At 36.2% G+C, this 12874-nt stretch overlaps 1 protein-coding gene across 4 annotated transcripts in view; it reads left to right on the plus strand.

Moving 5' to 3' along the window:
* Window positions 1-12874, plus strand: part of GBE1 (1,4-alpha-glucan branching enzyme 1) — a 293313-nt gene that overhangs the window by 227523 nt on the left and 52916 nt on the right. For all 4 annotated transcript variants that reach the window (XR_006103177.1, XR_006103178.1, XM_042461049.1 and 1 more), the window contains exon 12: window positions 1808-1979. Coding sequence is in view for 2 of the 4 variants with exons in the window: in XM_042461049.1 (XP_042316983.1) it covers window positions 1808-1979 (172 nt within the window). In the remaining 2 variants the exon portion in view is untranslated. The remainder of the gene's footprint in view (window positions 1-1807; window positions 1980-12874) is intronic.

Genomic DNA, 12874 nt, shown 5'->3' on the forward strand with positions numbered 1-12874 from the left:
TGGATAGAAAAGTTATGTTGCTCAAACAGGAACTGCTTTCATAATAATAACTGGATGTAGGTCAGAGCAAATAAACTGGTGATCATCAGTGATCATCTGCGACAGAGCAGAAGCATTTAGCATTTATATCAGGTGCTTCTTATATATTAAACTACCCATTTGTAGTAAGCCCATATAAACCCATAAGCAGACATATATGATACCCATTTTGAAGTAAAATCAAATCAAAAGAAACCATGTTGATTTATAAAAAAAATCCCAAGACCATAGCTGGTCAATACCTGTATTAAGACAATTGAGAACACTTCATCAGGGTATATATGAAGCAAAAGTTGAGGTGGGAAAAAGGAGAACTTGCCTCTTTTGTATAAGACAGCAGACATCTGGAAAGCTGCGTGTCCTCCATGTTTGGGGGGGGGGAACGTGAGAAATCATCCTATAGCCAGTATCTTGTTGAGAGCTATCCCAATGGAAATCTCTACTTCTTGCACTGTACTCCATAGAAATCCTGTGCTTACTACAATGACAAACGGGAAACAGAGTGGGGGAACTGTTCATTCACTCCTTCCAGTTGAGGTGGCAGAGACTGTACCATATTTGAAGGGTGGTATTTAGGGTGGTCTTGAGGGAGTTTTGATGCATATAGAAAGATCTGGCCACATCCAGTCATCATATGAGGTGAGTAGGAACGAAGGCAATAAAAGGAAAGTTCCTATCCTTTAATCTGGGGTTTGGGGAGCTATCTTTGGAGTTTTGTTTTCTTTAAATATTTTGGGTTTTTAAAATGCTTTTTAATATTTTAATCTTTTTTATTAAGTATTACCCACATCAGTTATTTACTTTTAAAAATAAGAAGGTGGAGGAAAAAGAATGAGGATAATATAATTAGTGTAATCTCACTATTCCCACCAAGAGTTCAAAGCAGCGTATTTTATGTGCTGTGTATATTTTCATAGTAACAATGTGAAGTAGTTAATTTGAGAGATTACCTCTGATGACCCAGCTAGCTTAGTGATAGATCAGAGATTTGAATTTGAATCTTTCCAGTCTAGTCCAACAGTCTTAACTGCACCATCTTGGTTTTATGTTGGTGTGATTTGAGCTATAAATTAAACTTTTATTTGTGTAGACCAATCTGAATCTGTAAAAAGACATTAATCTTTTGAGGTATGTGAGATACTCATTTATATATCTTATGGTCATGCAGAAACTGTAAATGAAGTAGTCTTAAACTTGAATTATCATTGCCCACCTGAATCAAAACCTTAAACTTGCTTAAAATGTTGGCAGCACATTTTATTGGCAGTACTATGCTTTGCTCTATTTGCTACTGTGCTTAATGGAATGATTGCATGTGTCATAGTAATGGCAGAAATAATACATTTATGTTTGTTGCTGTGTTCATATAAGTTAAATACTCAGTTATTTGGCTCAGGCTCTTTAGAAATAATTTGAGTACTGTTAAGTATTATTACGTAATACAGATGATCCTTGTTAACCACTGGGGTTTGGATCCAGGATCCCCCATGGATAACAAAATCTGTGAATGCTCAAGTCCCATTAAATATAATGACATAGCAAAATGATCTTCCTTATATAAAATGGAAAACCAAGGTTTGCTATTTGGAATTTATAAATTTTCAGTCTGTGGATGCTTGAATCCATGGATAAAAATTCTGTGGATAAGGAGGGTTGACTGTATTATGTACTCTGAACTGTTTGAAATTGGATACCATATTCCTATCTTCAAATGTTAACTGGAGAATATGTAAGATTTTTTTACCCCCTCATTTATTTATCAACACAGGCCCTTGTTGGTGATAAGACTTTGGCATTTCGGCTGATGGATGCAGAAATGTATAACCATATGAGTATTCTCACACCTCTTACTCCAATTATTGATCGAGGCATACAGATACATAAAATGATCCGACTCATTACTCATGCACTTGGAGGAGAAGGTTATCTCAACTTCATGGGTAAGTCTTTCTGTATATCAGTTCTTGACCATCCTCTCTGCAGCACAGAAATTAGTGACTTCCTTGTATAATATAGCTCTTATGTTGGATCCAGATTACACTAGTTTTACTAGGCTCATTCTCATGGAAATGAATATGATAAATTCTTCAAGAGTTTAATTTCAGTGATACTAAAGCATACTATACAATGTAGTCAAAAATGTCTATTGAGAAATAAATGCTAATAAATTCCAGTGATTGATTTCAGTCATCTCAGTGGTTCCTACTGTAATCCATATTCTTAACCATGCTGAGTAGCTTTCCTTGGTAGGGTGTTGTTTTTGTTGTATGCTTAATACAGTGAAATTGATTTACTGAGTTCTTTTATTAATGACATATTAATAGAGATAATATGTTACTGCAAAAATGTTTCTGACTATATATCTTTAGTTGACCAAAACTGTGACATTTTTGTACCCCTACCTTTTTCAAAAGATCACCAAAAAAAATATATATGTAATTTTCATGGTTAGATAAGAAGTAATTGTGCCCAAGGCATATGTTATTAAGGTATTGTATTGTAGCTTTATTAATTTATAATATAATTCACTGTGATAAACTATGTTATGGACTAATTCTAAGATTCAGAAAAGTAATGTACAGCCTAGAAATCTAATGCTTTCCATGCATTTGTAGGAGTTTTCTCTGGCTTAGAAATTGAACAGTTGTTCTTGCTCCTTTTGCTGTTTTTCGCCATATTAAGAATTTGTGCCAGAGGGAGTTTGCTCACACCAAAATAGGTGCTAGGAGAGTTCACACTCTCAATGTACAGTGCCTGCATGCACAAAAGAATTCTACTTCCTGGGTTGTCTAGCCCTGAACTGCACCCTCCTCTTATTTTTTAGATGCCGGTGGTTGCTTGACAGTAATATTTTTCTCTCTTTTTACCACACTTCCCAGTAATGAGCTGGAAATATATTTCCATTTACTTCCCGTCACTTCACCCTATCTGCCCACAGTAAGCTACAATCAGTGATAGAATCAGCTAAAAAAATGTCATTATATTGATCAGTCAAATGTATACGATCTTGTCTACACAAGCAGGCCAATTAACGGTAGATGATTGTTTCCTTCATCTGTAACAATAGCCTCATTTCTCCTGTTAACTTTTTGGGGGGATCACTTTCTATATCACCATAGGCAGTAAGTTACACCAAAATGCATGTAAATTAGGCCACTGTTCCTTCACGTGGACTAACTCAGTATAAAGACTGACATACCAATGCTTTCCACTTACATCAGGGTGAGTCAACTTGTAGCCCTCCAGATAATTACTTATAAATCGTGATGAGAGTTGTAGTCTCACAATATCTGGAGGATTACACATTTCTTACTTCTTCTTTCAAATCATCAAGTCATTGCCCCCAAATTTCAATGAAAGGACTTACAATGGCCTCTTACCCTGGATCTTCTTCCTGTTTGCTGGTTCCAATTGGCAGTCCCATCCTGCAGTTCTGGACACTTCTCCTACCACAGCTTCTACTCTTTGAAACAATATTTGATAATTTTTTAAAAATTGGTCAAAAATGTGTCAGGAAACTTTGATAAGGAGACTCCTGGAGTGTGAAAATATTTACAGTACTGGACTTATTCACACGTGTGTGTGTGTGTGTGTAAAAAATGTGCAGAAAATAATCCTATTTTCTGTGCAAGAAAAAGTATGAACTTTGCATAAAATATGTCCCAAATAATATTTTCAAGTCATAAATGCTTAAATTCACAGATAAAGAATCTATGGGTACCGAGGGCTGACAATATTCTTTGAAAATTGCTTTGTTTTTGAAGCTATTCATAATGAATACGAGAACCATCTGAATATATGTTAACAATTTTGGTAACCATTAGAATATATTCACAATACTCAACAACCCACAATGAAATTACCAGAAAATATTCTGCTCCATTGTTCCCTCTCATAGTGGACATTTTCTGCTATTATCTTTTTGTCATAGTTCCAAAACACACTGCAAAAATAATCCAGTCTGAGACTTCTTTAACTGCCTTGAGTCAATGCTGGGGAATTCCGGGAACATTAGTTTTGTGAGACATAGAATGTGTGCAACCTGGCAGAATGTCAGCAAGTCTCAGATAAGTGCATTCACCAACTTCCTGCCAAGTGATGTCTGGAAATTCTCAGCCTTCTGGAGATGTCATAGCCAGTGATGTGGAGGATGAGACTGCATGGTTGGATGCCTCCTGGAGACATCCAGCCATATGATCTAGGAAGAATAGGCAAAATTACATGGCTGGACACCTCCAGGAGGCATCTAGCCATGTGATAGGGGGGTCACTCAACACCATCCTCATTGATTGCACAGGCAGCCTGTTCTGACCTCAGCAGAAGCAGAAATGTGCTGGGTAGGCATTCACAGGAAGCTGCTCGGCTGGTGAAGGAGCACTGGAGCTGCAGCAGCTCCAAAGGAAGTCCACCTTCTTCCCTGCACTACTCAGCGCAGCATAAGGGAATGGTGTAGCTCTTGGTTTGTGGACAAAAGGATCAGCTAAATCTGCCCCAATCAAGTTGTTCCCTTAGACAGAGAACCAGAGGCACTTAATGGTTTCCTGGAAACTCTGGGGTTTTCCCCAACTTTATTTATTTCAGAGTAAAGTCAGGTTAAGGGCTGAAAACCATGGGTCCTCCCTGGAATTCACCATATGTTGTGACTACCAGCACTGCCTTCAGGTTGAATGTGGCATTTTTTACTGGTGTAGACAAGCCCTTGATCAATTCACAGGGCTGAGTAAAATAACTGTATCCAACCCAAAGAGGCTGCCTTTGAATAGCTGGCTGTGAAGGGAACATTAACTGTAAATTTTAGTGAGGGCTTCTTAGGACATAAACATATATATTAAGCCCAAAATAGATATGACCAGTCTTGTTGAGTTTCAATAGCTGGAAGCTAGATCCTTTTTTCCATCTTTATTCAGAGAAGCATATTGACTTGTGATGGATTACTATTACAAGTACAGTGTTAAAATTGTAAGATAAATGATATATTTTACAGTGTAACAGATCTGTAGGAAGAAATGTCTAGCAATAGGAGTCCTAATGAATAATTTCATTCTCTCTATACCTTGCAGTAGCAGAAAATGGGGCAAATTCATGCTGGGACTTGTTTCCCTTGAAATCCACAGATTGTTAGTCTTGGCACATTTAAAATATATATAAAAAAAGACTGGAATTTTGCTATCTGAACAGGTTACTAAGGAGCAGTGGAGGCAGGGAGGGAAAAACTTACAGAATAGAGACTTCTCCAAGTTTGCATATTTATAAGCTCTAGAAAGCGAATGTTTCTTCATTGTGTAAACAGCAGTGTGTAAATAATTTTGTTAGCTGCATTAAAGAAAGAAGCCTTCTTCAACAGTTAGTGAAATTGTGCTTCATGTCTGTCTGTGTGTGTACTGCATTCGTTTTATGAAACTAAGCATTGGGAAGCACAAACTTTCAGAGTCTTTCAGGATCTTTCAGGATCATCATTTCTTTATATATTCTCCATCAGTGTTTTACAAGTAAAAAATTCAAACAATAATAATAATAATAATAATAATAATAATAATAAGGTTTATTTGTATACCGCCCTTCTAAAAACTTAATCAAGGCGGTTTACAACAGATTCACATAACAATAACATAACAATGCATATCTCAGTACAACAAATATCAATACAAATCTCAATACATCACAATAGCAATAGCATATAGCAATACATTTCAGTACAGTAAACATCAATACAAATCTCAGTACATAACAATAACAATGCATATCTCAATACAGCCAGCAGCAAAACAGCACAATACAATAAAATACAATATCAAATTTACAAATAAAAAGCTAGACCTGCCAAAATCATATCTTCTAAACATCACTCACACACACACAAACACACGGGGGAAGGAAGGGTTTATTATTTATCATTAATTATTTTAAAGCATTTATAAGTGCTCAGAAGCCAAAAGGTAAGACAAAAGTTACCAGATGTGAGGCAGTATCCAGAAATGGCACAGCATGAAAATGTGCAACCAGAAAATGTTGAAATCTGAGGAAGTGTTTCTGATTGTTTAATTCATATTTCTAACTGTGTGGTTCTTTTTTGCCTTGGTCACAAAGAAGACCTTTGGAGGAAAAGTTGTATTCTATAAAAGATCATGTTTAGATGACTGTAACACTGCTTTCACACTTTTTAAAGTATCTTCAGATAGAGTGGCATTTTTCCAAAGCTGGTACCCTCTGTGTATGTTGCACTACAGTTCTCAGCTAAGAGGACAGTCCGCTGTCATGAATAATACATCTCTGAACATACCACCTTTAAAAAGTCAAACATCATTATTCTCAGAGATGAAATCCATAATAGCTATCAATAGTCTTTTCCTCTGTGCATATGTCTAATGCCCTTCTGAAGTTGTCCAAATTGGCAGCTGTCATTGCATCTTGTGGTTAAAAAAAATCACAGTTAAATAACTATTTTGTGAAGATGTACTTTTTTTATGACTTGAATCTCCCACCATTCAGAAAACTGCTTCTCCCTCTCACACTTTTATATGCTTCTTTTCTTGCCATTCTTACCTAGTGTTTTTTTCTAAACTGAAAATACCATATATTATAATCTTTTATAGGTAGCCTTCAATCTGTTGGTTGCCTTTTTCTGTGCATTGTCCACTTCTACCATGTACTTTTGGAAATTGTTATTTTGATTGACATTACACTTTTATTTACAGGCTTTTGTTATTTTTTCATGTTCAGCTAGCTTAATTCACTGATGCTCCACATGGACTCATTTTTATTACAGAGTTCTTCACAATGCTCCAAAGCACACTGCAGAAATAATCCAGTTTGAGACCACTTTAACTGCCCTGGCTCAATGCTGGGGAACTGTAGTTTTGTGAGACATTTAGCCTTCTCTGTCATAGAGCTCTGGTGCCACAATAAACTAGAATTCCCAGAATTCCCTAGCACTGAGCCAGGACAGTTAAAGTGGTCTCAAACCGGATTATTTCTGCAGCATGTTTTGGACCAATTACAAAAAAAAAATCTCTTTTTCTAAAGTCAATTCAATATAATTAAGATTTTGTGACCCTGGACAGTCTAGTGGCTTCTCTAACTTGGCAGTTCATACCTCCTGTACAAATACTGCTCTCTGGAGAAGAAAAACTAACACTTAATTGTACTATTTCAGGCACTGGCACGGGACTTATATGGTGAAATGAAGGAAAACATGTAGAGAATTACTGTATGTTAGAGGATTGTAGCCTTGAACCTCTTCCTGACATGCTAGCTTTCTGGATGAATAGATGTATGTGTGTGTACGTGCACACATATGTATTTTCTGTGGACAAACTCTTGTCCATGTATGTTACCATCTACTACTGGAAGTTCGATAGATCACGTTCAGCATGCTATCAACAAATGAGAAAAGAATAAATAGTACCAGTTTCAATATGGGTTCTTAAATTACTTTATAATTTCTTCTTCAGTGTAATCCTTATTCTGGTACAAGTCTTCCAGATTGTACTAAATTTCACCATATGTAGATTCAATTGTTACTTTGTTCAGATTATACTACACATGTCAGACTATAGCAGAATTGCCAAGCAGCAAGCAGCAGAGTTATTTGTAGATGGGAACACTGAGAAACTGCCATAGTTGTTAATTAGATGTGAACTATTTTTTTCTCCCATTAATGTCACGCCATTTTAGAGAAATGTTAAATCATAATTCCATTGGTTTTGAGACGACAAAATAAACCTTGATAGCACTATTAATTCATTACTTTATTAATCTTGTATTTTATTTCCCTACTCAGTGTTATGAATATAATTTTGGAATTGTCCACCCCTGCTACTGAAATGATAAACTTATCTACCTGGAAATAACTCAAAAAACAATATAAAAATTAGAGTCTCAACACAATGATCATATTTCTAAGGTTTTTCAAACTTCTAGTTGCTTTCCAGAAATAATTCAAAGTTGTTTTTTAATTATTAAATCCTAACCCAGATTCACAATTTGTTACCATTACAGCGCCACAGCTAAAATTACCAAGCAATAACCACAAGCTTACACATAGAATCTATAAATTTTCCATTGTGTCAGTACACTTTATTGTTAAAAGCTGTGGCTACATAATTTTGTAGGATAAAAACTACCAAAACTAATAATATAATATAAATCCCAAATTTTAAAAACTCCTAAGTAAAGTCCAGGCCTACACATAACTGACCTTTTTTTTTTTACAATGGTTATAGTGTCATCTATCCATTATCATTTGCAGGATTGCTTTCTCATTGTTCATCCCTTGCATAGTTATTGTGTATGGACAATGGTTACATATCTCTTCCAGTAGCAGAGGCAGTATGCGTCTATATTTTAGTTACTAGAGAGCTCTAATGGAAGGATGTTCTTATTTCTGGATTCCAAGTTTCTAGCTATGTTGGCCTGCTCCTATAGGACTATGATTCATGGTTCCATCCTATAAAATCCTGGGAATGGCATTTCAGGGAAGGGCATTTAGAATTCTCTTCCAGAGAGCAAGAGTGCCTCACCAAGCTATAAAGCCCCCCCCCCCCAAATGTCCTCACAATTTGAATTTTGCTTTGCTACACGTCTTGAGGTAGAATTTACTCTTGGAAACAAAACCACCAGCACAAAGGGGCACTTTTTAAAAAAAAAAAAAAAAAAATGCTGGATGTTCACTAGACTTGCCAGCAATGTGAATGCAGTTGCATGTAGCCCTGACTTTTGCATAGGACTTTTCAGCCCATAGAACTAGAGGAAATCTGTTTTCCCCCTCCCATTAAAACAGTTGTACTCAAACTTTTTACCCATGGGACCCCCCTTTACATCTGTATAAGAATATTATGCCCCTACCATTCAACATATTATATGAATAAAAATATTTTTATTTAGTGTGTGCATTTTCTTTTGCACCTTCATGTATATTAATATTTTAAAATTTTATAAGGAAATAACATCACTCAAATTAAAACAGTTTAATTTAAGTAATTCAGTATTGAACTCAATACATCTGTAAAGTTTACGCATAAAAAGTTTGGGAAGAGGAGGAGGAGGGATCAGAGCCTCTAAGTGTTGTACTCCTAGGGTTTCCCAATCCACCATTTGAGAACCACTGCATTAAACAAACAAACAAACAAACAAAAATGTACACTTGCACAGTGAAAATCTTGCAAATACTACATAGCAGCTATCAGTTATACTTGATACCAAGTCAAAGTTTTAACTGTGTAGACCAAATGGTAATCTGTTATGAATTCAGTCTTTTATTAAAAATCATCATCATCATCTGATTCCATGATCCAAATATTTTAGTATTTCCTATGCAAGAGCTGTGCCAGTCACAACAGAAATTGATGGGAGTGGAAAGACCAAGGCAACTCTGATGCCTTAATATTTCCATCAGAACATGCCTGCCCATCTAGTCACAGTGCAGTTCTGATCAGGGAAAAATTCTGAGCTAAACTGATGGTAAAGTAAAGCAAGTTCTTCCTCCCCTGTTTTCTAGCAAAGGATGCCACTTCAGCACTGTCTGCCTTCAGCTTCTGAAGCTTGCAATTCACATCCTTCCTCTCCCCTCTCTTTTTAACAAAAAAGATCATTTTCAGCATGTGGACAATTCTAAGAGTCATCTAGATTTTAAAGGGGTACATTTTGTCTGTTACTTAATACTATGGGGATGATAGTTCATCATTTCAGCACTTTTCCCTCTTTTTATTGCTTGAAGTTACTGTTTGTATTAAGAAAATAAAAGAAACAGTGATTGTTTCTTTGTTCAATGAGCCATTAAATATGTAACAATCTTGAATATGTAATAAAAGCACTCTTACTGTAGTTAACTTGATTGCTATAAATTTATTCAAAATATTATCAGTTTATGTAATTATGGCATACTTTAAAAGCTATGTTTTATAAATCAGCTATTCTAAAGCATTTCATAAGGAAGAAGAAGCAGATTGCAGTGAAACACATTTTATTATGTATAAGCATTTTCTTTCTCAGGCTCTGAAGTGAGTCTTTATAACAAGTTTATAAAATGGTTTTGTATGCATTACTGACTTTGCTCATAATGGACGCTGAAGGGGGGAAAGCAATTTATTTCCTGTATTTCAAGCACAAAGCACTTTCCAAGGAAGGCTTCCAGCCTAGGTTTGATCCCATCACAATTTTTTTTTTCAGAAGCAGTATTTTCCAGATGCCTAACTTTTCATTTTGATTGTGAGTGGTCTTACTAATCTCTTGAGATTTCAGGATAGAAGATACCGTAGATCTGTTCAAATCATGCAAAGATAGTACTCTGCACAGTCAGAGTCATAAATGAAGATTTTGGAAGGACTAGCAAATGAAACCGAGTCCCCCCCCCCCCCCAGCGCAAATGCATCTCTTTCATTCCCTGCTATGTGTTAAAATGTGTACATCTGTGTTTGAGGAAATAATGATGTCCTTTAAAAAAGGAGTAACAGATTTGTATTGTACTCCTTACTAAGCTTACTCAGAAGTAAGTGTCACTGAATTCCATGGGTTTTACTGCATGGCAATTGTGCTGCAGCCCCAAAGTTTTCTGATTAATATGGGATTCTTCTCATTCTTTTCTCCATCCTACTTTTTCCCAAGGAGTGATAGAAGTAAACTGATTTTTCTTGCCAATATTTGCTGACTAGCATATGCATTTAAGCAGGATGCTGTAATCCATGCCTCTCCTGCCCTTTATCCTGGTTTCATCTCTACAATTGTCATCTCAAGTAGATGCGATGGCCAGGAGTGCTTGATACCAGCTTCGGCTGATACGCCAGCTGCGCCCCTGTCTAGACAGAAAGAACCTTGAAACTATAGTACATGCACTGGTAACCTCTCGCTTGGATTTCTGTAATGCGCTCTACATGGGGCTACCTTTGTACCAGGTTCGGAAGCTACAGCTAGTTCAGAATGCAGCAGCCAGATTGATAACAGGTACTCCGAGATTGGACCACATAACACCTATATTAAAATCTCTCCACTGGCTGCCTATTAGCTTCCGGGCGCAACCATTATTATGCCCCTACCAACATATATATGTATAAAAATATTTTATATTAGTGTGTGCATTTCTTTTGCACCTCATGTATATTATATTTTAAAAATTTTATAAGGAAATAACACACTCAAATTAAAACAGTTTAATTTAAGTAATTCAGTATGACCAATACATCTGTAAAGTTATACGCATAAAAAGTTTGGGAAGAGAGGAGGACCGGGATCAGAGCCTCTAAGTGTTGTACTCCTAGGGTTTTCCCAATCCACCATTTGAGAACCACTGCATTAAAACAAACAAACAAACAAACAAAAATGTACACTTGCACAGTTAAAATCTTGCAAATGCATACAGCTATCAGTTATACTTTACCAGTTCAAAGTTAAACTGTGTAGACCAAATGGTAACTGTTTGAATGTTTCAGTCTTTTTATTAAAATCTCATCTCATCTGATTCCATGATCCAAATATGTAGTATTTCCTATAGAGCTGCCAGTCAAAACAAAATTGATGGGAGTGGAAAACCAAGGCAACCTGATGCCTTATATTCCATCAGAACATGCCGCCCATCTAGTCCGTGCCAGTTCTGATCAGGGAAAAATTCTGACTAAACGATGTAAAGTAAAGCAAGTTCTTCCTCCCCTGTTTTCTAGCAAGTATCCACTCAGCACTGTCTGCCTTCAGCTTCTGAAGCTTGCAATCACAATCCTCCCTCCCCTCTCTTTTTAACAAAAAAGATCTTTTCAGCATGTGGACATTCTAAGAGTCATCTAGATTTTAAAGGGTACATTTTGTCTGTCTAATACTATGGGGAGGAGTTCATCATTTCAGCACTTTTCCCTCTGTTTATTGCTTGAAGTTACGTTTGTATTAAGAAATAAAAGAACGTGATGTTTCTTTGTTCAATGAGCCATGAATATGTAACAATCTTGAATATGTAATAAAACACTCTTACTGTATTAAATTGATGCATAAATTTATTCAAATATTTCCAGTTTATGTAATTATGGCATACTTAAAGCTATGTTTATAAATCAGCTATCTAAAGCATTTCCATAAGGAAGAAAGCAGATTGCAGTGAAACACTTTTATTATGTATAAGCATTTCTCTCAGGCTCTGAAGTGAGTCTTTATAACAAGTTTATAAAATGGTTTTGTATGCATTACTGACTTTGCTCATAATGGACGCTGAAGGGGGGAAAGCAATTTATTTCCTGTATTTCACACAAAGCACTTTCCCCAAGGAGCTCCAGCCAGGTTTGATCCCATCACAATTTTTTTTTTTTTCAAAGCAGTATTTTCCAGATGCCTACTTTTCATTTTGATTGTGAGTGGTCTACTAATCTTCTTAGATTTCAGGATAGAATACCGTAGATCTTTGCAAATCATGCAAAGATAGTACTCTGCACGTCAGAGTCATAAAGAAGATTTGGAAGGACTAGCAAATAAACCGAGTCCCCCCCCCCCCAGCGCAAATGCATCTCTTTCATCCCCGCTATGTGTTTAAAATGTTACATCTGTGTTTGAGAAATATGATGTCCTTAAAAAAGGAGTAACAGATTTGTATTGTACCCTTACTAAGCTACGTCAGAAGTAAGTGTCACGAATTCCATGGGTTTTACTGCATGGCAATTGTGCTGCAGCCCCAAAGTTTTCTGATTAATAGGGGATCTCTCATTCTGTTCTCCATCCTACTTTTTCCAAGGAGTGATAGAAGTAAACTGATTTTCTTGCCAATATTTGCTGACTAGCAATTGCATTTAAGCAGTGCTGTAATCATGCCTCTCCTGCCCTTATCCTGGTTTCATCTCACATGTCACTCAAGTAGATGCGATGG

Source organism: Sceloporus undulatus, chromosome 3 (assembly GCF_019175285.1).
Source record: "Sceloporus undulatus isolate JIND9_A2432 ecotype Alabama chromosome 3, SceUnd_v1.1, whole genome shotgun sequence".
NCBI classification, from domain to species: Eukaryota; Metazoa; Chordata; class Lepidosauria; order Squamata; family Phrynosomatidae; genus Sceloporus; species Sceloporus undulatus.